The sequence below is a fragment of the Juglans microcarpa x Juglans regia genome, chromosome 5D (genome assembly GCF_004785595.1).
Source record: "Juglans microcarpa x Juglans regia isolate MS1-56 chromosome 5D, Jm3101_v1.0, whole genome shotgun sequence".
Lineage (NCBI taxonomy): Eukaryota > Viridiplantae > Streptophyta > Magnoliopsida > Fagales > Juglandaceae > Juglans > Juglans microcarpa x Juglans regia.
This window is the reverse complement of record NC_054602.1, coordinates 7,644,365-7,670,185: the sequence shown is the minus strand read 5'-3', so window position 1 is coordinate 7,670,185 and position 25,821 is coordinate 7,644,365. Positions and strand designations below refer to the sequence as shown.

The 25,821-nt window shown below is 33.7% G+C and overlaps 2 protein-coding genes across 2 annotated transcripts; one reads left to right on the top strand and one right to left on the bottom strand.

Annotated features, from left to right (window-relative positions):
• Positions 1–7,726: 7,726 nt before the first annotated feature.
• On the bottom strand, positions 7,727–15,517 carry LOC121264363 (kinesin-like protein KIN-14C). Its single transcript, XM_041167502.1, has 17 exons — positions 15,197–15,517; positions 14,503–14,751; positions 14,255–14,399; positions 13,802–13,911; positions 13,599–13,718; positions 13,209–13,412; positions 12,034–12,243; positions 11,887–11,961; positions 11,598–11,744; positions 11,386–11,524; positions 11,136–11,245; positions 10,186–10,347; positions 9,886–10,106; positions 9,367–9,448; positions 9,174–9,278; positions 8,941–9,045; positions 7,727–8,185 (listed from the first exon to the last, which is right to left on the bottom strand). Exons 1-17 carry the CDS (start codon positions 15,239–15,241, stop codon positions 8,006–8,008), a joined length of 2,409 nt encoding a protein of 802 aa, XP_041023436.1. The 5' UTR covers positions 15,242–15,517; the 3' UTR covers positions 7,727–8,005.
• Positions 15,518–18,150: 2,633 nt separating this feature from the next.
• Positions 18,151–19,580, top strand: LOC121264362 (oxygen-evolving enhancer protein 3-2, chloroplastic-like). Its single transcript, XM_041167501.1, has 3 exons — positions 18,151–18,606; positions 18,841–19,136; positions 19,239–19,580. The coding sequence occupies exons 1-3, from the start codon at positions 18,300–18,302 to the stop codon at positions 19,335–19,337; spliced, it is 702 nt and encodes a 233-aa protein (XP_041023435.1). The 5' UTR covers positions 18,151–18,299; the 3' UTR covers positions 19,338–19,580.
• Positions 19,581–25,821: the final 6,241 nt, after the last annotated feature.

Sequence of the window (25,821 nt, the reverse complement as noted above, 5' to 3'; positions counted from 1 at the left end):
AGTTGATGAGTATACTTAATGTTAATCCATACTGTCGTTTCTTCCGAACACTAAACAACATTCCAAATCTAGAAAACCATACAATCCGTATAAGATCAGATGTTGATCTAGACCAGCGTGTTTACAATGCTCCCTCAGTATCACAAGTTGCAGCTATATGGATAGAAACTGACACATGTACTGAACAAAAAGGCCGAGATATTATTGTCTTCAACCAAGCAGGTGGTAATCATATTGTTCAGTATTATTTTAGTTGTTATGATCCATTACAATATCCACTACTGTTTCCTTTCGGTAACTCGGGTTGGCATCAAGGAATCAAGAAAGTCAAAAGAGGAACAATATCATTAAACACTTAAACATTAGAAACCTGTTGTATTGAACATTCGAATAGCGCAGAAGAATTTCTTCGGAATGAACAAATATTGATGGAAAAAAAGAAGAAAGTACCAACAGTTTCTTGTCGTGAATATTATTGTTTTAGACTACAAATGAGAGACACATATAGATCAATTTTATTATTATCTAGTCGTTTGCTACAACAATTTGTTGTTGACATGTACATTAAAATAGAAACATCGAGATTAGATTATTTCTGTTCAAAACAACATGAAATTAGATCAGATGTATATCAAGGCATTGTAGATAGTATTTCAATTGGAGAAACTAATGCTTCTAAGATTGGAAAACGCATTATCTTACCTTCATCTTTTATTGGAGGTCCAAGAGATATGCGTAAAAGATACATGGAAGCAATGACTTTAGTTCAACGTTTCAGCAAACCTGACATTTTCTTGACTATGACATGCAATCCAAACTGGAATGAAATCTTAGAACAACTAAAACCACATGAAGAAGCTCAAAATCGTCCTGATTTAATTGCAAGAATCTTTAGAGCAAAGTTAGAAGATTTAAAAAATGATCTGTTCAAGCAACAAATTTTTGGCAAAGTTGCAGCATATGTTTACACTATTGAACATCAAAAAAGAGGCTTACCTCACGTTCATTTCCTAATTATACTTCAGAGAGATTGGAGAATTTATGCCCCTGAAACTTTTGATGAAATTGTTTCAACAAAAATACCTGATAGAACAAGTAATTTACACTTATATAAGGCCGTGGTTAAACATATGATCCATGGTCCTTGCGGAATATTGAATCCAACGAATATATGCATGAAAAAAAATGACATTTGTAAAAATCAATACCCCAAAGAATTTGCACCTACAACAACTATTGGAACTGATTGTTTTTCACTGTATAGGCGTCGGCACAACGGAATCACTGCTAAAATTAGAGGAGAAATTTTAGACAACCGATGGGTCGTTCCTTACAATCCGTACCTTCTTTCCAAATATAATTGTCATATCAACGTTGAAATTTGTTCTACAATTAAAGCTGTTAAATATTTGTATAAATATATTTATAAAGGACACGATCGCATTGCTTTCAATATTATAAATGAAAAAAATAACCAACAAATCGATGAAATCAAACAATTTTAAACAGCCAGATGGATTACTCCACCAGAAGCAATGTGGAGAATATATGGTTTCACACTTAATGAAATGTATCCATCAGTTTATAGTTTGCATTTACACCTTGAGAATCAACATTTAGTATCTTTTCGTGCACATCAAAATCTAAACACTGTTTTAAACTCAAGTCTGTCGAATAGATCAATGTTAACGCAATTTTTTTATAGGAATCAAATCGACGAAAATGCCCGAAATTTGTTATATAGAGAATTTCCTGAAAAATTTGTTTGGAATCCAGAATATAAAATTTGGACCCCAAGAAAGAAAAAAATTGTTATAGGTCGAATTATTACAGCTAATCCATTTGAAGGTGAAAGATATTATTTGCGAATACTATTAAATCATATTAGAGGACCAACATCGTTTGAGAAATTAAGAACAGTTAATGGCATCGTCCTACCAACATATCACGAAGTAGCTACTTCATATGGTTTATTAGATAAAGATAGCAGTCTGGAAGATTGTTTAGAAGAATCCTGTCTGTATCAAATACCAAATAGTTTAAGACGTCTTTTCTCAACAATTTTAGCATATTGCAATCCTACAAATCCAAAAGAACTCTGGGAACGATTTGAAAAAGAAATGTCTACAGATTTTATTGCAAGAAACATATCAGTTAGAAGAATGGTTTTGCAAAATATTGCTTCCACACTTGAATCTATGGGAAAGAATATAAACATGTATCATTTCACTCCTACTGATACATTTTACGACGTCGAAGAATTTATCAATAGAGAAATTGATGACGAGCGAGCTGTCACAATTCCGGAAGAAGACCTACTTGCATCAAATTCCTTAAATTCGGAACAAAAGAATGCATATAACTTGATACTACAAACCTTACTGTCAAATGAATCTGATGTATTTTTCATTGACGGTCCTGCTGGTACTGGTAAAACTTTTTTATATAAAGCGCTTCTAGCTACAATCAGATCAAAAAATATGATAGCACTTGCAGTTGCATCATCAGGCGTTGCTGCATCAATCTTACCTGGAGGACGAACAGCACACTCAAGATTTAAGATTCCATTAAATGCAGATAAAGATAGTACTTGTAATGTCGTCAAACAAGGAAGTCTTGCTAAATTGTTACGTCTTACAAAGTTGATTATATGGGATGAGGCACCTATATCTACAAAATATTCCATAGAAGTTTTGGATAAAATGTTACAAGACATAAACGATATAGATCTCCCATTTGGTGGCAAAGTTATTGTTCTCGATGGAGACTTTCGACAAATACTACCTGTGATTCGTAAGAGTACAAAAGAACAACAAATCGATGCAAGTTTGGCTTCTTCTTACATATGGTCAATCTTGAAAAAAATCAAATTAACAGAAAATCTGAGAACTAGATTAGATCTTGATTTCTCTCAATATCTGATTGAAGTTGGCAATGGTAGTGGTCCAATAACAATTTATGAAAATATCAAGATTCCACAACAAATGATTGTCCCTTATAACAACGAAGTTAAATCTCTAAATTCTTTGCTAGATGTTGTTTATGGAAATATGTCAAACTATTCAAACAATTTAACAGAGATGGCAAATCGGGCTGTGTTAACTCCAAAAAATCGATCAGTTGACGAAATAAATGCTATTCTCATTGACAGATTCACTGGCGATATAATACGATATTATAGTTTTGACGAGACAATTGATGCATCTGAACAGGGAATTATGGAAGATTTCTTAAATACATTAACACCGAATGGATTACCACCACACGAATTATTACTTAAGAAAAACTGTCCTATTATGTTAATTAGAAATATTAATCCTTCAGAGAGTTTATGCAATGGAACATGGTTGACATATTGTAATTTTAGTCGGAATATGATCGACGCACAAATTTCGTCTGGCCACTACATTGGTAAAAGAGTTTTTATACCTAGAATTCCATTCTTACCGGAAATAAATGAAACTAATGGCTTCCCATTTAAAAGAACACAATTTCCTATTAGATTGAGTTTTGCAATGACAATAAATAAATCACAAGGACAAACGTTAAATTTTGTTGGAATATATTTACCAGAACCTGTTTTCTCACATGGACAATTGTATGTTGCACTATCGAGAGCTAGAACTTCTGATTCAGTAAAATTGCTTGTAAGACCAACATCAAGTACTATTTGTCAAATAGATTATACAAAAAATATTGTATATAGAAATTTTTTGAAATTAACAAATTCATTGTGATATAATGTAAGTGTTTAGATTCTTTTAATGCCGTTATTATTTATAAACTTGTTAATTTAATTTATTAATATTATAGATTTTATGTAATGTATTAACATTTATCAATTTTCTCTACTTTATTTGCAGCAAACATGCAGACTATCTTTAGATCTATTAAAGATATCACTCAAAACACCAGAAATTGAAAAATAAAAATGATTGTTGCAGAGAAGTCACCAAAACGTGTGGCTCAAAATTCACCTACGAAGTACAGAATTTGATACTCATGAATGTTGAGGTACGAAAAAAATCTATTTCATTACTTATCGTTGTTTTATTTGTGATTTAAGATTAAACAAATAAATTTTTTTTTTATATTTTTATAGGGAAATCGTGTGCAAGCAGTCATTTTTGGGAAAGACATTGACCTACGTGATGATACGCTCAATGTATATCAATCCTACTACATTGCTAATGCTTTTGTCAAACCATTAGATGCAAGACATAGAAGGGAGGCATATGAGCTTCAGTGGATAATTAATTCTCGAACCATTGTCGAAAATATTGAATACGACGAATCGCCGCTTAAACCGCCAGATTATAATATTATTCCTTTCAATCAACTTGATATCTACAAAAATACAGATGCAGAAGTAGGTACGTATTATATAAATATGTCAATATTTTTATATGTTTTTCTTGTTACAAAATAATAATAATAAATTTATAAATTAGATATCCTGGCAATAGCAATGAGCACGAATGCACCAAGACAGGTTAACACAAGCCATGGCAAATCATTGGTGCAAGGCATATATGTGATCGATTCAAGGTATGAATATATATCTTTTTATATTGATAAAAATATTTTTACTTTAATATCTTACAATATTTTTATTATTGTGAATCTAACATTATTTTTAACTTTTATAGTTTAAAGGTTCTACGTTTGGCAATGTGAAACAGATTTGTTCACGATGAATGCTCTGAAATTTGTAATATTATTATGGAAAAACCAATTGTCCTTGGAACAAAAATCAGAGTCTCTTCGTATAACGGTATTTTTCCTTACTATTAACATCCTTATTAATTGTTTATCTTGCATTTATATATTTATTTATATATGTTTATAATGTAGCCTTATCATTATCATCGCGGCCTACGAGTGTCTTCACCATTGAGCCATTTCTTGCATCTGCCATTTCATTACGTGCATGATAAATTATATGCCTAAATTAATTTATTATACTTGTTATTTAAATGCAATATAGATTTTATATTAATCTTTATCAATATATTAATATCTTACAATATATTATCCTATATATTTAGTAGATATTTGTTATTATTTAAATGTTTTACTCTATTTATCAATTCAATTGTTCAGGACAACAAAAAACAACTCATTACTTGAAGAAACAATTGCCAAAAATTTGGATAGGCCAGGTGCATCAACTTCAGGCAGTTCTACCAATCCATTAGTGAAAATATCAGAAATTGTGGAAGCCTTAAAGTCTATTCCAGCAATGACGGTATAATTTACATTTATCGTTTTATTTGATTAGTCAAAATAATTTCTATACAATTGTTTCTTTTTATCATTTTTGGAAATATAGAGATTAAATCTTACTTTTTATCAAATGAAAGTAGAAGAAAAAAACTTGTAATTTTTGTGTTATAAATTTGAAATAATTCTTATGTTTTGACTAAAAAAATTGCTTGTTCATTACCTTCAATTAATATGATATTATTACATCTTTATTGATACATTTAATTGCTAATTTTAATGCAGCGATCAACATTTATGGTTAGAGAGAAATTTACAATATCTGATCTGCATCAACCATTTTTTTACTTATCATGTGCAAAGTGTAGTAAAACTACTGGATACCAGAAAGATAAAGAGTTCTTATGCTATAATTGCAAAGAACTAACAACCGCACAACCAAGGTAAATATTTATCATGATATTTTAAAATTAACAATTTTTACATTATAATTATAATATACTATTTCGTAATACGAAAGAGTAATAACTTATTTATTATTTATAAATCTCGTGTCTATTTGGAAGTATTCGATGACAGTGGCTCAATCGCAGTAGTGGCCTTCGAACCTACAGTTGAACGAATTCTTGATTGTACAACAACAGATATTGTACAACATACAGAGCAGGTAAAATTTATACTTTCAGACACATTTAACAAATTTAACAAATTATTTTTTTACATGTTTTTGTCATTACAGGAGGATCACTCGTACATAGAGAACATTACAAATAAAATCGAAGATAAAGAATGGACGATTGTTTTGAGTGCATCTATGAATGAATTTGGGAAACTGCGCCAAAACAAATTTAACGTATTATCTGTGAATGACATACCTGGAACAGGAGAATAGTTATTTCAAAAATTTTCTTTTAGACTTCCAGTTATTATAATGTATAATTATAAAGAATTCATATGTAATTATGAGATAGCTCCTGCTTTTTATTTGTAATTATGATGATAATGCATTACCTTCAATACTCATTTTTTTTATGTATAATAAAACATTTTCTAATTATAAACATGTTTGTGCAAATTCATATGTTGTGATCATAAAAATTCTACAAATTATATATATAAATTATTTTTATAATCAATGTGAATCTTAAAATATAAATAAACTATTAGATTTTATAATTATATATATGTATATTAAGCTATTTTTTTGTATTACATATTCTCCAATTTCATAAATATTGTTTTTTAAATATTTTTTCTTATTTTCACATTTGGGCACACGTGCAATGCACGTGTTTCCCTTTACTAGTTGGTATATACATACGCATGTATAAAATTATTTTTTTGCATAACTACTTTACTATTCAAACATAATTTTTATATTGATTTATGCATATTTGAGATAAAATAATAATAAATTATTATTATTAATTTTTTACTAAAATCAATTTTTTATATATATATTTTACAATTAGCATCCACTACATACATTTGATATTAATAATACAAATGTAATAATAAAAAATATAATTTTTTTATATATTATATTAAAAATATAATAAAATAAAAAATATATATATAATATATTATAATAATAAAATGAATGTACAAGTGAAGGTTTGTTATGTTGTTGAAAGAGGAAGAAAATGAAATGTTTGTGAGAGAGAGTGGGAAGAAAGAGAAATAATGATTAAAATATGTTTTGTGGAGTGAATAGTAGTATCCAAATTTAGATAAGCATTATTCATAACTAGCTAAATATTTAGATATGTATAAGTCAATGTAGAGAATTTTAGAGTCATATTATTCAAATATGACTTACACATATGCATAGAACAATATAAATGCTCTAACTCCACCTTTTCTTCAACCGGTATTGATTCTATTGAAGAACGAATGGAAAACAATCCTTAATTTAGATGGTAAAAATATTTCATCTCATTTTATCATTATAAATTAATAATTTTTTAAAATTTTCATATAAAAAATAATAAAAAATTTAACTTTTTCATATCTCAAATAATAATAATATTTTATTTAACTTTCATATCATCTCATTTTATCTCATTCCACCATCTAAACCGCAGCCACCAAGTTGCTTAACAAAAAATATACCCACAAATGACGAGTGGTCCACCTCCAAATGAAAATATCGTCGCATCAAACAAAATAACACCCTCGTCTATCTCTCCATTACAGTATAACTTTAAGCCACTATTTCTGGATCTAAATTTGGCATTTTCAAGAGCAAAACCCTCTACCATGGGCCCATGGCCCACCTAAGAAGATAATACAAATGACATCATTTCTAAAAAGTCAACACCGATTCATTTTTTTCATCGTGCAAACAAGCAAGCAAGATTGCAAAATCCCCAAACGAGTCCGCATAAAAAGAATGGTGTACGAGTTACAACTTATAACAATCCGTTTAGTAATAATATGGGATAATATTAGAGTGATCATAATGAATAAGTCACATCTCTTGGCTGAATAGATTATAAGAAACCATGCATAATTTCTTCATACCTGTAAACATCAAGTTATGAACATTTTCATATAACAGTGAAGGATCATCTCGCGAGGCAATAAATTCATCCAATCAATACCTAAAGTATAAATCTAAAGTAGAAATTAGTAGTAGCTAGAAACGGAACTAGAAAAAATTGGTACAACCAATCCACCCATTATCCACATCATAAACATTACTCAGTACAACTAACAGTTACTCTTTGCAGGTTATGGAAGCAGAGCAGGGCAGAGGCAGACAAAACGTAGGGGCGCAATGTCAGCCATAACTCAAACGAGAATCTGCAGGTCGAACTGTTGTCTGACGCCGAGGAATTCCAATTTCACACGTATTGACTCTGGCAGCAAACCGGAGAGAGCAGAGAGACTCGCCAACTGAAGAAGGATCGGGGGAGATATTTACGAACATCAAGGTCTTCGAATCCCCACCTAGGCATGGCTGTTTTTGTATTCAGTAAAGGAAATATAGGGTTAAAGAGAGGCCACAAACAGGGTTAATATGATAACAAAGTAAACCATCAGATAAGCACTCTTCGAGCCCACTTGTTGGGATAAGTGAATAAGTACATGCTATTGACTTCAAAAGGCATCGACTTTTGTTTTTATTTCTAACGCAATAATCTAGTCAATGATTTTTATTGTGAAGATGAATGTAGTATTCCGAAGTCCTAATGCAACATGATTACATGAAGGAAGCAATGGATAGCAAGGAGAACATATTTCTGGGCTTCAATTTCACAGGGCCAAACACGAACAAAAAACAAATAAATTAGTATAAGCCAAAATCAAGAGCCTTAAACCACGAAAAACTCATGCTACAGGTAATAAAAACAAGTTATATCTAGACGAATTTCTAAGGATAAGATTAGATAGCTTCTGACATGATAGTTCAGTATGCCAAAGACCCATTCCATTTTAACTTTGCTGTATTTCTTACACAAATCTGAGCTAAAGTCTAGTTTATTTTAGTATTTCAGCAGTTTCCGATACTATGTCTACAGGCATCACATTTAGAGCCTATCCAGCTCAATGCGCATAGCTCTCTTCATAAATATGGAATTCAAAATTCAACTCATGCATCACCAAGCCAACCAGAAGTTGCTGGAAGGTGTTGGTCTATGTCAGTGTCAGCAACTCTACAAATTACCATACTAATGCGGTCAGCTGGTTGAAAATTTCGATGAATCACTGTACCTGGAGAAGATATGTGAGCTTTGAGTTCCTAAAAGGCACATGTTCCTCCCTCTTTGCCAATGCAAATATTACATCAGCCAAAGAAGACAAACTTTTATTTATGGCCTGATTACAAAAAATCAGCAAAATTATTTTAAAAAGACAGATATCATTAAAAAAAAAATTGAAATAAATGGTGAATAGCGATGTCCAGTCGAAAAAATTAAAAAATCAGCAAAGTCAGCGAAATTCACCTGAGTTTCCTTCAACCGATCTCCAGTTGACCCACTTTTTGATAATCTCTCACTTCCAGCAAGATCAATGAGGTTTAAAACCCCCTGAACTTGTTGCTCAGTGCTCTAGCAATCAGGAAAGCATATCAACAGTAAGATGTATAAAGAAAGGCTTTAGAACACTAACATGAATACAGCATTATGATAAATATACCTCATTTACACCAGATATGCGCAATGTAAAGACAAAATGGCTTCTTGATGACTGCTCATTCATTTGTGTTCTACCCACAGACCTAAAAGACAATGGCAACAACCTTTCGCATTAACTTTATTCATACATGTGTTATGGAGATAAAGATGAAAACTCAAAGAATCTCCAAAGGTAATATGGATATCAAGATGAAAACTCTGAATACACAATTTCTATGCAACATTATGAAACAGTAGTATATATGTTTGTTTGTTGTTTATATGTATGAAATATTTGAAGATGGAAATTGTGTGCCTTTCCCCATGCGTCATGAACGTGCAATTTAACCTTTGAATACTTTTTAAATAGAATAGGTATTTCTCATTCAACATTTCATAGAACATAGCCACTTTAACACAAACTGCTGGAGAACTGCAGTCAGAAACCTGCCACATGATACAGAAACAAATGTATACAGTATATCCCATTATTCTCACGAATGCAGCCTCCAGAACCAAATACACATGTTCTAAAGTTTACCTGCTTTGGGCAGCCTGCTGCAGAAGAGAAGAAATCTCTTTTATACTGCAGACATCAACAATGGTGAGGTCAGAAACATGAGTGTTTCCATTTGCATCATGTTTAATAGTATACTGTTTTCCTGGAATGCCGTTTTCTGTCCGTGACATGTCCAGCCCATTTGATCGGTTTGTTGATAGTAAATCACGAATGGTCTCGTTGTATATTTCCAACATTGAAGCCTGGATATTTTTTTATAACTGTTAAGAGTTTTACTACAAAATGTAAGCAGATTGAAACAATAAGTTCCAGATAATTTACCTGCATTTTGTATTTCCAGCCTTGCGCTTGAAGGGACTGACTAGTCTGGAAGATCTGTTCTAGTGAACGTGGTATTAGCCCTTTTTGCTCCAAGGTTTCTGGCTTGCCCATCATAGTGTACGTTTTACCTGAGCCCGTTTGGCCATAAGCAAATATACACACCTGTCAAAAAAACACCAGCATCAGAATAATACAAGTTCAGAGGTGATGCACAACCAAACAGTGTTTTTTAGTCTAACATTGCAATTGCACTTCCCCGCATTTTCAGAGAAACGGTGCAGGACCTGATTGAGTTTCCCAATAGGATATATTTTTTCTCCAGAACAAACCTAGGGTGGCAGTGACAACTAGAGGTATGGCATGATATTAACACCACTAAAACAACATGCTAGAGTAGAACTTCAGCAGGAGGCAACTCAAGAGTTGAGCATAACTCTGAACTTATCCAACATGCAAATTTGATATATAAATAAAAGATATTAACGGGTATAAACCAAATGATACTAGTGCACACTTGAAAGAAAAGCAACAGAGACACCAAATGAAAGCCAACAATGGCTAAAACCATTGCACTAGCATCCACTTAGCAAAACCTATAAAAACTCAAACCAAAAATATTCAGAACTAGGTCTGGACCCCTTTAAGCAAATTTGTGACGGTTCCTATGTGCCACATCAACAAAAAAGCTTATTTGTAGAGCTGAAGGCGATCGCATTTTGAGGAGATTCCTCTCTGATCCTATAGCAATAAGCAGATGCTCTTTAACCCTACTTGCATTTTGGTTTACAATGGTTGAGCCACACAATCCAAATCTTGATTTTATAAGCGGAAGTCGATCAGCTGAAATATAGATGCTTCAGTATGAAAGACTAGTAACCTCAGAAGAACTATAACTCACTTTAAAGTTAGTCAGAATTGAAGAGCACCAGAGACAGGCACAACAGACATACCTTATAGCCATCAAGTGCACTCTGCACCAGCTGGGATATTTCTACGAAAACATCCCGTTGAGAAGCCTCATGCGTAAACACTTTGTCAAATGTGAAAGGATATTTCTGCCCTGCTGACATTAAATTGCATTAATTCAAAGCACGACGCTTTCATTTGAAGTAACAATCTGTAAACGTGTAAATGTGCAGCTGAGTGTCTGCATCAAGAGTCCCATATCAAATGCCAATGGGATAACAGAAATGGCCATACCACTTTGCATCAGGTCAATGCCACGGCCTAGAGCTTCCGTTGATGTAGGGTAAGATATTAATGTAGCTTCTGTTTCAACGCCATCATCAGGCAACAAGGGACGGACTCGGCAAAAAACTCGAATGTTCCCTTTTAGTTCCTGCAATAACAGGGAATTTAGTACGAGTCAAACCTCATAAATACTGACCAAGTAGAGAGGAAAACATAATTACCAGAATAGTGTTGTGCAGTTTTTTTCTTAATTTCTCTCCTTCACTAAGCTGAAACTCAGCATCCACCAGGCGATCATGGAGTTCACGCACAATTCTTTTTTTCTCTTCAAATTCGGCTCTGGTCTCCGAAGCAGATAAATCGGTCATCTAATGGGAAAAAAGTAGCAGTAGTGTGGGGTCAGGCACATGTTCCATGTACGTCAGAATCTGCGACCATACTAATGAGGCCCTACGCAGAACTTGAGAAAACATAAGCCACCATCCTACAACCTGTACACCATCAGCATACCTTTAATTTCTCATTCGCAGCAGTAAGCTGTTGCTGCAGAATGCGAATCTGCTCCCTTTGAGAAGAACAAGTCTCCTGTAAAAGGGCCCAAAAATATTACCCCTAGTAAAGGCAGGAATATATCATGCATATAAACAATTGACGAACCTCCAAGGCATTTGATTTTAGCGTCAAGTTATCCAACTCCACACATGACCTCCCGGTGAATTCTTCATACTTCACCACTTCAGCGGTTAAAGCTTGCACCCGCGTCACTTGGCGATCACGGTCATCCCTTACTTGATTTAGTTCCCCACGAAGGCATCTAAGTTCATTTGATAACAACTCTTTTTGCTTTATGGACTCATCTTGAGAAGCCTAGAACATAATAATTAACAATACACCAATGATCAGGGGTGTTTTTTTTTTAGTGAAGATGAAAAATGCCACTGGCGACAAGCACAATGCCAACGACTGCATAAGATGCATGCAATTTGAATACCTATTCCTCTTATCATTCTAATACATCGGATAAGTTTAGCGCGAGATATTGAGTTTTATGACGAGTAATCCCATTCCTAAAAATAAGAGCAAATCCTCTCAAAGGTAAGAGCTAGGAATAGTTATTCCAGAAATAGAGTATTGTATTTTAAAAAGAGAAATCATTTAGCTCTAAAGAGATTACAAAAAACTTGACTTAATATGTAAAAATTATTTTTATTATAAAATAAATTTAATATCATATAAAATTATATCAATTTATTTTTATGAGACTTCTCTTTTAAAAAAACTGAATTTTAAAAACAAAATCATTATATTTTCGGAGATGGTCAGCCAACCTTAAAAAAGGTTCGAAGTGTGATACGACCATCCCTGCTACGAGAAGGAAAGCACCACCCATAAAGGTCCTGGGATGATTCATTTTCGCGAGTGGTACGATTACCCCTGCTTTTTTTTAGAGTGAACGATCATCAAGGCCAATTTTTTTTAACGTCTAAAATAGATTTAGAATTTTACTCTAATTTCAATGTCAATCTCATATGTTGCCACCAAATAAAGGAATTCGAATGGTCATCCTGATACAAAGCGTGCCCCTAACTTGTATAAAGAGGTCACCTAATCATTTGATTGTTTTTAAGACCTAAACAGTATAGATTTTATTAGAGAAGAGGTTGATTTTTATTATCCTTTTTTTTTTTTTTTTTGTATTGATAAGTAATTCAAGTAGAGGTTGATTTTTATCGCATAAACCAGATAAGAATACAAGCAGAACTCAACTACAAGCCATTGTGACAGTAAAGCAAGAGCTGCCAGAGGACGGCTTTTAGAGTATGAGAACTTACTTTGAAAGAAGTTAATTGATCTTGCAATGCCTTATTGTGACACCTTAAATTGCTAAGGTTCTCCACAATAGTCAACTTCTCCCTTTCAACTCGTTTGAGAGACTCACTATGTGTTTCATTGTCTTTTTGGAGTTTGCTGTTATACTGTTGTAGACTCATGTTATACTCTTGCGCTCGCTTGTACATATCCTCGAAGGAGGCTGCCTGCAGATTCCGCAAATTTATATGGAGAGAATACCATAAGCGAGGCAATCTTCAGAGTTGCAAACATAAACTGACGCAACCAGTGAGCCTAGCACTCATTATTCAACAAATTCAAAGGAAGACGACTCCTGAACTCCCCTGGTAAGATAACACACGTGATGCAACCGAAGTATGGACTTATATTACCTTATGTTCAGCAGCTGATTTTCCCTGCCGAGTTTTTTCAAGCTCCGCCAAAAGAGAAGATTGCGACTTCTCACTAGCAACCCTTGCTTCTTTTTCTTTTATATGACATTCAATCGCATCCTAGTCATCAAACCATGAGAAATAAGATGTGGAAACTAGAGATATCCGCTGTTCATACAAAATCCAATGACTGGAAAACTTACCAACTTATCCGATTCTTCCTTGGCAACTCTCTCTTCTAAAAATGATATATTTTTCTTCAAGTCTGAAATGATCAGATTGAACTCCTCCACCTTGTTTTTCATCTCCATCTCTAAGAAAACATAAATGAGTCTACATTAAAAAATGGTTCGAATTAACAACTCTAATGTATTAGACAATCACACAAGAAACTGCACATCCAACAAAATGAAGGGTATCTCATGAAGGCATAGTTTTAGGCATAGTGGTATAAATGAAATGATATCATTTTAACGCTTTATCAAACAGAGGAATCTATTCAAGTGTGCATAAACGCACAATGATAAACACGGGGACAATCACTCGTATATAAGAGTAATGTTGGTTCATAAATTTATATACAATAAAAAATGTGGTCCATCGTTCTAATGGATACTTTTTGTTTTCACTTCCCCTAGAAAAGCATGAAAATTTACCAGTATCCATGCACTTTTTCTCAACAGTTTCCATCGCACTTTGAAGCTTTTCCTTCTCAGTAACATGGTTTTCTTCAGTTTGTTGGAAGCAATTGATGCAAAGTTTTAGCCTCTTAATATGTTCACTCATTTGTTCCAATTTCCCCTGCCAAGCATATCAACAAAACAAATCCATATCGAAGCCAGAGAAGAAACCCACAAACAATTTAGACTAGACCAATTTTTAAATCCACGATAGCAAATAGAACCTTAAGATCAAACTGCTTTCCCTTAAACTTCACATTCAACAATGCCTCAACTTCTTCCTTTGTAAACTCTATAGTTCCACACTCCGAACCCTCAGCACTGCCCATGTCACTTGCAGCCGTAACATCTTGCCTATTGTTGACCACAGCAAATGCCTGCCGCCCACGGCCTGTGCTTGCCGGTGCGACCATTCTTCCTGCTCCAATCCTCCGACGCTTGTCAAAAGAAACTTGGTCGATATCATCCTTTTTCTACGTAAAAGATGTACCAGACGAAGAATGAATTACTGATAACATTACATAAGAAACGAAACTAATCCGTTTTAAACTTGAAAACTACGAAATAGAAATTTGTATTTCCGTTTGCCACCCATTACTAGTGTTTTCTCGGCATCCAATTAGTGTGTAAATTGCAATTCACTCTCTCAAATTTAGATGAAAAGTACGCAAATTAGCAATTTGGATCCTTAATTTTCCATTATCTAAGACCCTAGGGGGAAAAAGAACTAATTAACCAGGGACACAAACGGAAACCCTCTCTTCAAAATCAAACAACATCCTGAACTTCAGAAAACATAAATACGGAACATAAGATCTAAAAGTACTCTTTTCCCTCCTCGTTTTCTCAACAACCAAAAAAACCCCACTGTAAAAGAAGAAAAATAAAAATAATTCGGTAAAAGTAGTTAAGGCTTACAGTGGAGGAACTCCTGGGAGGCCGGTTCTGATTGCGAGAGGCCATGTTCAAAGCCGATAACACAAATCGGACTCTCAGATCGCTTTTCTGGAGCGTGCTTGGTGTGGGCCCGTGAATTGCATCCGTGTAAGCTGGGATCTATTTCATAGGTGTCGATTTGCGAGATGGAAGGCCGGTGAAGGGCGAGGATAGGAAGAAGGAGGGGAGCGAATGTATTGTTCGAGTACTTTTGTGTTTTTTTTTTTTTTCTCGGAGGATTTGGGGGAAGTTTGGGGTGGGGGGGTTTGGAGACGAAGGAAAGAGGGTTTGGGACTGGGACGGGGTTCCGAAGTCCGAAGGATGAAATTTGAATTTAGAATTAGGCGGTGTCTGTATAACGCTCTTCGAAAGTGACGTTGATTTATTGGGCCGAAGCGGATTCTTATCCGGCCCATACCAACCTAGTAAGCCGTAATTCGATCGATAATTTATCTAAGAAAACGTTTCGTTTCAGTTTCAAATCGTAATTCTATATATAATCGTGAAATGTATAAATATTATATAATCGTTTTAAAAAAGAGTGAGATCTATTATTAAAAAATTAATTTTTTTTATATAGATCTTAAGTTTTATTCATTTTCTTCAAAACAATTACACGGCAATTATACAATTCATGATTGTAAATATATTTTCTCTTATTTTTTTTTTTAATATTGTTATTATTTTAAAATTTGAGAAAATTGAATTTTTGTATAAAAATTTATGAAATTGTAATAATAAAATAACATGGATCCCCTCTCAATCCAACCTGGCCTTAAGGTACATTTGAATGCAGGGTGCTCTTCCATTAGGCAATTGCCTAAGGCGAAGAAGGCTCTCCTAAAAAAATATACATATAAAGTAGGTTTTTTTTTAAATTATATATATATATATATATATATCCAATAAAAAACTTTAATTAACTCAATGAAAATAAGAATATAAATAAGATCAAATAGATATTATATAATTATTAGTTTTTAAAAGTATCACATATAGTAATTATTTTACATATTCTCATTCTAAGAATACACTTTTCTTTTGTCATTATTAGTTTAATATATAATTAATATGAAAATTAGAAATAGAAAAATTTAATTTTTTAATGTCCATAAAAGGTTTTTGTATAATCCTTTAAAGAGGCAAAGACTCATTTTTTTTCAAATGTATAAATTACTTATAGAACTTTATTGACAATAATGATTATAATTGTGTCTAAGAGTCTAAAGCACTGTTTTTAATTTCGTACCGTACTGGCCGGTATGGTCGATATTTTCTATACCAGTCGCTGGGCCGGTACAGATACCATATACGTTTCGTACCGGCCGGTACCAGTCATACCAACCTCAATTTCAGCCTATACCGGCCTATATTTCAGCCGATACAAGTCGATATTTCGGCCTTCAATTTTATATATTTTTTTTATTTTTTTAAACTACAAGTTTATTTTTTGACCCTTAATTCAGACTAGGCTATTTATAATTTATATATATATATGTATTTATATATAATTTATTAATATATAGACTATAATTTATATATATAATTTATTCATATATCGACTATTCCGAAACGGTATACGAAACAGTACCGGTATCGAAATATTTCGTTCCAGTACCTTGACCGGTACAGCTTCCGGTATGGTATTCAAAACATTGATTTAAAGTTCTTGTAAAACTAGATTTGATAAAATTCTCTCTAAATCAAAAATTTCCTAATAAAGATTAAAGTCAGTTATTAATTCATGAAAACGTGGTATAAAATCTTAACCAATAATTTTACTTTACAAAATATTAGGAATTATTTTTAAATAAAAATATAATATAAAAATACAAATAAATTTATTTAATTTTACTTAAAAAAAAAGAAGGCCTCATTCAGAATTTAAGTCTCAAGTCCCGGAACGTATTGAGCCGACCTTATTTGAATGTTGAGTTGATATCAACTGATTTATGACTAATAGTAAAAAAAGTAAAAAATAAATAAAAAATAAATAAATAGTAAATAGTTTATAAATAATAATAAACAATAGTAAAATTATATAAAATGATCTCAAATCACCTCACTAACCAATTATAAGGGCAAAACATGCATTAAAAAACAAATGGCTGAGTTAGGCAAGAGGCGCTTTACCTTTCAATAAGTCTCTTCATTATTATGTTAAAGTTACATCTAATTATGTCGATGAAAAGTTATATTTATAAATCAGTGTAAACGAGGCACCATCCATATAATTAATTTATTAAAATACGAGTTATAAAAAAAAATTATAGAATCAAATCAAGATATATCAACAATATAAAAAGTACTTCCTCCTTACTAGTTTGTAGGAAAAGTGCCGGGTGCTGCAAATAATTGGTGCTCAGATTAATAAGGTCTAATTTAGATACTCAAGTATTTTTAGATATTTATTATTTTATTATTATTATTTACCTATTATTTATTATAATTTTAAAATTTTATTATTACTTTTTTATTATTATTTACAGAATATTTCACTATCCAAACACAAACTAAATCACAACAACACAAGTGTTACCTTCTCATTTCTACGGTACCAATTTTCTCATCAAGTTTTTGTTTGAAAATTAAGAATGTCTCATATCACTTATAAATAATAATAAATAGTATAAATAATATTATAAATAATAATAAATTAATCTATAAATATTTAAAAATAATTGTATTCCCGAAAAGGATTTTGATGCTGCTCGGGAGTAACGCAGTCGTTGTCGTTAAAATCGCTGCATTCTTAAGTTGAGTTCAATAATAACCCACACTTTGATGGTAAATCATACAAATCTGGTAGTGTCCACGTGTCAACATGTTGGCAGCCCAAGCTGGAACCCAATCCAAAGGAATGATCAAATAACACGTTTCAAGCAGTGGTTGGCTGAGGCCATATCCAACTTATCCAAGTAGGAAATGGCAGATAAGGTGATTTGCCGAAGCTCACTCTACATCACAGAAACTGAAGACAAACACTAAGAAAAATAAAATATTAATTCCGCATTCATTCACTTGAAATCCAGTTGGAAAGAAAAAGAGAAACCCAGTACACCCGAGGCAGAGAGAAGTTGAGAAAATGGCCCAAGCTATAGCTTCAATGGCGGGCTTACGCGGTTCATCTCAGGCTGTGTTAGATGGCAGCCTCCGGCTGAGTGGCTCAACCCGCTTGAATGTAAATGGCAACAGCCGAGTTGTGGCCATGACACGGCCGGGGCTGACCGTCAGAGCCCAGCAGCCGGTGCCTGCTGAGCCCGAAACCAGCCGCCGGGCAGTCCTTGGTCTGGTTGCTGCCGGGTTGGCCTCGGGGTCCTTTGTTCAAGCCGTGCTTGCTGAGGCAAAGTCAATCAAGGTGGGCCCTCCTCCCCCACCCTCTGGTGGATTGCGTAAGTCTTCCTTCCCATCTCTTGCTTTAGGCATCTGCGAGCCTTAGTTACGCTTCAAATCGGAATTTTCAACCATACTTGAAGATGTTTGATATTTTCAGCTGGAACTCTCCTTGAAGATGTTTGATATTTTACTCAATGGAAACGATACAATACTATAACTGCCATAACATGTTAAATGGGTGTGTGGTATTTGGCATTTTCAACAATCGGAGTTGTTTTATATGTTGGCAGCTGGAACTCTAAATGCTGATGAGCCAAGAGACCTTGACCTGCCCTTGAAAGAGAGGTTCTTCATTCAACCGCTGGCCCCAGCACAGGCAGCCCAGAGGGCGAAGGAGTCAGCCAAGGACATTGTTGGCGTGAAGGAGTTGATTGACAAGAAGGCTTGGCCCTACGTGCAGATGGATCTTCGTTTGAAGGCAGAGTATCTTCGATACGACCTTAACACTGTCATTTCTGCTAAGCCAAAGGACGAGAAGAAATCCCTCAAGGACCTCACTGGAAAGCTCTTCCAGGACATTAGCAATGTGAGTCCAAAAAGTTAATTTCAATATTCATTTATGTGAGTATTTGAATTCATTTTCTTATTCATTATTATTGTGTGTTTGTTCTTCTCTTTTTTGCAACAGCTGGACCATGCAGCAAAAATTAAGAGCACCCCAGAAGCAGAGAAGTACTATACTGCGACTGTATCTTCCCTGAATACTGTTCTTTCCAAGCTTGGTTAAGAGAAATGAACAATGTTCTGATGTAAGCTTTTTCTTTAAAGGTTGTGAGACAATTTGTTTGAAGCTATGTGAAGGGATTCTAGATGGAAAAAACTCTTGCTTCATCTCTCAATTTGTGATACTCTTTCTCTGTAAGTTGATTTAAGTACTGAGAGGAGAGTCTGAATAAAGTAACAACTAGCGGTTTTTTTTAAAAAAAAAAAACTACTAGGTGTGCAGTACAAATTGTACTCTTTTTTTCTTTTAAATATATATTTTTTTAATATCTTTAAATATTTTTTTTAAAAAAATACCAATACACTAATAATCATTTTCTTACCTATTAAGTAAAAAAATATTAAAAATATAAAATACATGAACGATCAAATTAAGGGAACAAATTCAAATGACATAGTATCATTTTCCTTCTTGAACATTGTGGTGATACTTCCATCAAGTTACCAAGAAATGTCACATGTTTCAATTTTCAGATGTTAAAAGTGAGATTATGATTCCTCATGAAAGAGTATGAGATAAGCAATTGATAATTTGTAATGATTGCAAAATCAAGAGGTTTTTTTTTGTTTTTCTAAGCAAGATTCGTTGATGAAAAATAAATTGCAGTACAGATTACAGAATAAGTGGATCTTTTCCACTATAAAAATCTAGTAGACATTAGAGAATACATACAAGGGGAATGCTTCCATATCTTTCAAATGTCGTGTAAGATAATGCGCACATCAATTTTAAGATCAGTGAAGTTTTTGCACTTTCCATTTATCAAATCAATGTAATAAATATTGTCTCTTACCATAGGCTGCATTGTGCAATATGTTGCATACTTTAATTGTGCAATTGTCTATACTACCAATTGAGTCTCCTTCAACAAGGATTGTCTTCTAATTTATATTCACTGCTTCCTGGATTCCATTAACATTGTTGTGGCTTCTTCTATGTTTGGATTGATACTGTTTATGAATCTTGTGTGGACAAAAAGAGGCACGCCAATGTCAAACCTACAAATTGCTGTTATTATACTTCCATTGCTTCTAACTGCTACATCAAATGAAAGTGAAGAAAAACCTTTGGGATTTAGTGTATTTTTGTGTTTCATGCATTGTTGTGTTTCTTGAAAGTTTTGGAAACTTCTGACCCAAACCAATCATATTTATACCATTTTATGTGTTGGAAGTCAAAGAAATGAGCAAATTGCAAAATGATTGATAGTTTGGGAGATAGAATAATAACTTAAAGATCATATCAAAGGTAATTTAAGGAAGTAAAGTGTAATTTTTATTCCTTTTTTACTTGAGACTAAAAGTTCAAATGGTGCGTATCTCACCCTCAACTCAGTTAGCAATTAGTTGGCAACTCAATGAAGCTTCTCCCTTCCTCTTCATCTAATAGTACTATCATGCCCTCCATCTCTCTATTTTCTTTCTTGTTTTTTCATTTTTTTAATTAGTTTTTCTCATTTTCCTCGAGCTATTAAAGAAATTTCATTGACTATAAACTCACCAAAGCCAATCCTACCATTAGAAGCACCAATCCATATTGGTCTACCCATGGCCACTAGCAATCCCCGCCGACCAAGCGCACGATGGAACCACCTTCGACGCATGTGGCTACTACACGCCATCAAGCCAACTCGAGTCTTTGGTTTTTTATATGCGAGCCACTTTTAGGTAGTTGCATGCTGGCTTTTCAGTCATGTTATGTTATTTTTATATATTTTTTGAATTTCTTAATTTCTTATCTTTTTCTTTTTCAGAGGTTTTTAGCCCTATATCTACGCTTAAACTACCTCTAAACGCCATACGTGCACCCCATTGATGTCTTGCTCCTCCTCCCGGCCCATTGAACATCTTCGTATTTTAAAGTTTTTCCAAGAGTTTCGTGCTTATTTTTCTATGAGTCATATTCATATGCTCCATTATTTAACATTGCATCCAGGAGAATATATCCTCCTTAAAAACTACTCTTCCCCAAAAGAGTGTGCGGGAAAACATATGAATAATGATAGGGTTAGTGATAGGATGTTAAAAAAATGCTTAAAAAAATGATTAAAAAAAAAAAAAACTTGAAATGCCTTTTGGTAGTAGATATCACTACCCAAAACATATACGCATATTAATAACTGAAAAAAAGTTCTCTCTTTCACCTTGAGAGGAGAAAGTTTTCGTCTTTCACTTTGAAAAGGGCAGTTTGCTTTGGGCAAGTTTATGTCATCTACTTTTCTTGTGTTTTTTCTATTGGGTAAGCATGGAAGAAAAAATTGTGGTCTAAGTTAACGTTAACTGATGTTGAGAAGAAGATGCTGCCATTGACGAAGGTACTCTGCAAAAAACTCTTATCAGGGGAAGAAATGTACTGGTGGGATGTATTTTAGGAGATAAAAGGATCAATCGAGACGCCTTCGCAACCACTATGCAGAAAATTTGAAAAGTGAGTAATGGGATCAAATTTTATGAAGTGGGGCTGAATTTATATTTGTTTGAATTTACTACCCAAATAGATATGTGGAAAGTATGGACAAGTTAGCCATGGTTATTTAATTTCTCCCTAATCTGTATGGAGCGGTTTTGATGGTTTCAAGCCTCCTAGTAAGATGTCTTTCCAATTTACTGATATGTGGGTGCAACTTCATAATCTTCCTTTTGGTTGTATGAATATTGATGTTGGAAACAAAGTTGATGCTAGTATTGGACGAGTTCTAGAAGTGGATGTGGATCTGAATGGTACTGGTTGGGGTAAGTTCCTTCGTGTGAAAGTTTCAATTGATACAACGAAGCCACTGGTAAGAGGGAAGATGTTAGAGTTGGATGGACTTTCTACACTGGTTTGCTTCTGATATGAAAGGCTACGGAGGTTCTATTTTAAATGTGGTATTATCCAACATGGACCTGCCGGATGTAAGATCGCAGATTCTGATTAGACTCATCATGGAGAAAAGTAACTGCAATAGGGGCCATGGTTACATGTTGCCACCATTGGCTCCACCATGTCTGGCCGGCACATACTTGGTCTTCTAATTTTCAGATGGGTTCCTCTTACAAGAAGTTCAACGATTATGACAATTGGGACAGTTTACACAAACAAAATAACTGCCAAACTTCCAATGGGGCAGTTTCTAACACTATTGATGGTGTACCACCGTGTCAAGATGCTGGGTATGTTGCTCAAATGATAATGAATCGACCTTTTTCTATAGGTTGCAATCTGGTCAGTAGTGGTCATAAATTAGCATTTTCATCCTTTGAAGAGAATGAACAGACTACGATTGGGATTGATATGGGGATAGAACCTGTAAAACACGTGAGGATGAATGCAAATTTAAAGAAAGATCTCCAATCTTTGTCTCCACCTTATATGCCCCCTTGTCTGGAAGATTTTGATTTAGATGCCTCTAATGTGGATGCGCAAGTGCCTTAAAAAAATCAAGAAGAACTGCGAAGTTTATTGTCGGTATATGATGTGGGAAGTGTATCTATTTCTCCTACTAAATGGAAGAGATGTGCTAGAGGAAAAGAGACCAACTTATTTCCATGCAAAAAGGTTGTCACTGTGGCTGGTAAGGTTGTCATCTACTACTGTGAGTAGAAATACATCTCTTTTAAGAAAACCCATGGTGGTGAGCATCAAAACCAAATGTTATTGGCAGAGACTGTTTTTCAACCATGCAAGGAACACTGAGGCTTTAAGTTGGAACTATCGAGGACTTGGCAACCCTCACACAGTTCGTGACCTTGATCGTATGGTTAAGGAAAATAAGCCTAGCATTTTATTTCTGATGGAAATTAAGATGCATACTACCGGTGTTGAAAAACTTAAATACAAACTGGGTTGATTCCATTTTATATGTTGATTGTGTGGGTAAAAGTGGTTGTCTTGCTTTGTTGTGGAAGACTAATGTTGGTTTAGATATTCACAGTTTCTCAAATAGACATATTAATTCTTGGATGTCTACTCAGAATGATGAGGAAAAATGGATGCTCACTTCCTTTTATGACCATCCAGAGGTGGAGAAAAGAGGTTAAGGTTGGAATATTTTGCGTCATCTTTATGGTTTAAATCCTCATATGTGCTTATGTATTGGAGACTTTAATGAGATTATGTATCTAAGTGAGAAAGCTAGGGTGCTAACAGAAATGTCAGAGAAATGACTACTTTTTGAGATGCATTAAAGGATTGCAACCTGTCTAATCTTGATTGTTATGGGAGGCAATTTACATGGTCTAATAACAGAGATGATAGTTCTTTTACAAATGAACGATTGGATCGAGCAGTAGCAAATATGAATTGGTGTTCTAGATTTGGCAATGGAAATGTCACTATTGTACCAGTCGTTTCTTCATATCATTGTGCTATCATTCTTTCGTTATCAATGGACAGGTTAAGCCAAAGGATAGAAGGGAAAATTTCTCGGTGTGAGGCTAGCTGGGTAATTTATGATAATTGTAAAGATTTTGTGCAGAATTTGTGGAAGTATAACCCAAGTACAAAAAAGGGTCCAATGTCAATGTGTAAGAAACTAGAAAGATGTATGGCATGTCTGGTGTCTTGGAATAATGGTAAAAAAATAGGAAAATGATAAGGTTTTACAACAAAAACTCTTACAAATGGATAATTTATAACATACATTGAGTGCAGCTACTAAGATTTTCCAACTGTCAAAGATGAAGTGGATGGTATCTTACTTCGAGAAGATCTCAAGTGAAAACAATATGCTAAAATGCCTTGGTTACAACATGGAGATCGTAATACAAGTATTATCATCATTGTGCAACTCAGAGAAGGAAAAGGAACTATATTTCCTAGGTTATGGATGCAAATGATTATGCTCATGTTGGCTCCAAAGCTATTGATCAAGCTTTTACTTGATATTATTAAGAACTCTTTACCACTTCAAATCCTTTGAATCTCAATAAATGTTTGCAAGCAGTGGAATCGAGAGTGACTCAAACAATGAATTCTATTTTACTGAGTCCTTATTCTGTAGAAAAGGTAGAAAGGGCACTTTTTCAAATAGGGCCTCTGAATGGTTTTGCAGCATGTTTTTATCAAAAATTCTGGCATGTGATAGGACTAGAGGTAAGTGTGGTGATTCTATCCATATTGAATTCAAATGCAAGTCCTAAAGCCATTAATTTCACCTACTTACTTTGATCCCAAAAATAAGAAATCAACAAAAAGTTGCTGACTTCAAACCTATTAGTTTGTGCAGTGTGATTTAAAAGATAGTAACCAAGGTCATTGCAAATAGGTTGAAACTCATTCTCCAAGAGATTGTATCAGCAAACCAATTTGTTTTTATTCCTGATAGATTGATAACAAATAATGTTTTGGCTACATATGAGACACTACATATCATGAATAGCAGGATTAATGGAAAAAAGGGTGTAACCTGCTCTCCAAGTTTAAGAATAAAATCACTTTAAAAAATTCTCGGGAGTCAGAATGCTACTACTAACCTTGACTTAAAAATATTTTCTTTTATTTTGAAAGAAGTGCCAAGTACAAATATTCCTTACAATAAATAGAGTTTTTTTTTGTATTAAAATAATGTAATTATAAATGAGAGTGTGCGGAAGCATTTATTAAAATTTCTCAAAATCTGTACTGTAAAAATCATAAATTAAAATATATGTACATGATCTAGGCTACTGTCATGCCTCATTGGACTAAGACTCGTCCTGCAACTCTACATTCATAAATATTCTGACCTAGGTGGTTTAAAAATATAAAAAAAGCTAAAATGAGTCAATGACTCAGTAAGAAATTCATCATAACTTAAACATACTTAATATAAGGTTTTTATAAAATATATCATGCCGAGAGTTAAAATCATGATTGTTCATAAATATGTTGATGACACACATGACTTGAAAATATTTTTGGTATATTGACTTATTTAACTGATTTGAATTATCTAACTTAACTGATTGACCAACACACTTAACCATGCGTGCAAGGTTGTGCACTTAACCGTTGATCTGATATGATAAAATGCTATGGTGGACTACGTTTGAGTCCGTAGCTTGCACATCCACCCTATCTGCAATGGTACTATGCATCTGAATGGCCATTTGATTAATCTGATCTTTATCTTACACTTGATTTTATGAAAGCTGATGTGTCTTATGTAACGTGAGATGCATGAGATGCATAAAAAGCGCATAACTATAATATGCATAATGAAACATGATGAATGGCATGCTTGTGAATATCATGACATGCATGGTATGTAAAAGAACTAGCTTTAATAATATATATATAATTAGCTAACATATGTTAATCTTAATTTATGATCAAGCTACTTACCTTGTAGGACACCGTGCAACAGGCTTGGTACTGGGTTGACCGCTGCACTTACGATAGTTTATAGTTTTTTTCAAATAGCACACGAAAGGGAGATGTTTATAGAAAGATCAAGAAAAGGTGTCGATGAGTTTGAGTTGAACTCAGTTAATACATGTAGTGACACTAATCTATTGAACACTCAGTC

What these genes read in the sequence shown, in the direction of transcription:
- LOC121264363 (XM_041167502.1), bottom strand. Translation starts at nt 15,241, where the DNA reads ATGGCCTCTCGCAATCAGAACCGGCCTCCCAGGAGTTCCTCCACT. An exon ending in AATCAGCTGCTGAACATAAG is followed by an intron (nt 13,413 to 13,598) that starts GTAATATAAGTC and finishes CGGAATCTGCAG; the next exon opens with GCAGCCTCCTTCGAGGATAT. An exon ending in CAGCAGGCTGCCCAAAGCAG is followed by an intron (nt 9,449 to 9,885) that starts GTAAACTTTAGA and finishes ATTGTCTTTTAG; the next exon opens with GTCTGTGGGTAGAACACAAA.
- LOC121264362 (XM_041167501.1), top strand. Translation starts at nt 18,300, where the DNA reads ATGGCCCAAGCTATAGCTTCAATGGCGGGCTTACGCGGTTCATCTCAG. An exon ending in CCCACCCTCTGGTGGATTGC is followed by an intron (nt 18,607 to 18,840) that starts GTAAGTCTTCCT and finishes ATATGTTGGCAG; the next exon opens with CTGGAACTCTAAATGCTGAT. An exon ending in TCTTCCAGGACATTAGCAAT is followed by an intron (nt 19,137 to 19,238) that starts GTGAGTCCAAAA and finishes TTTTTGCAACAG; the next exon opens with CTGGACCATGCAGCAAAAAT.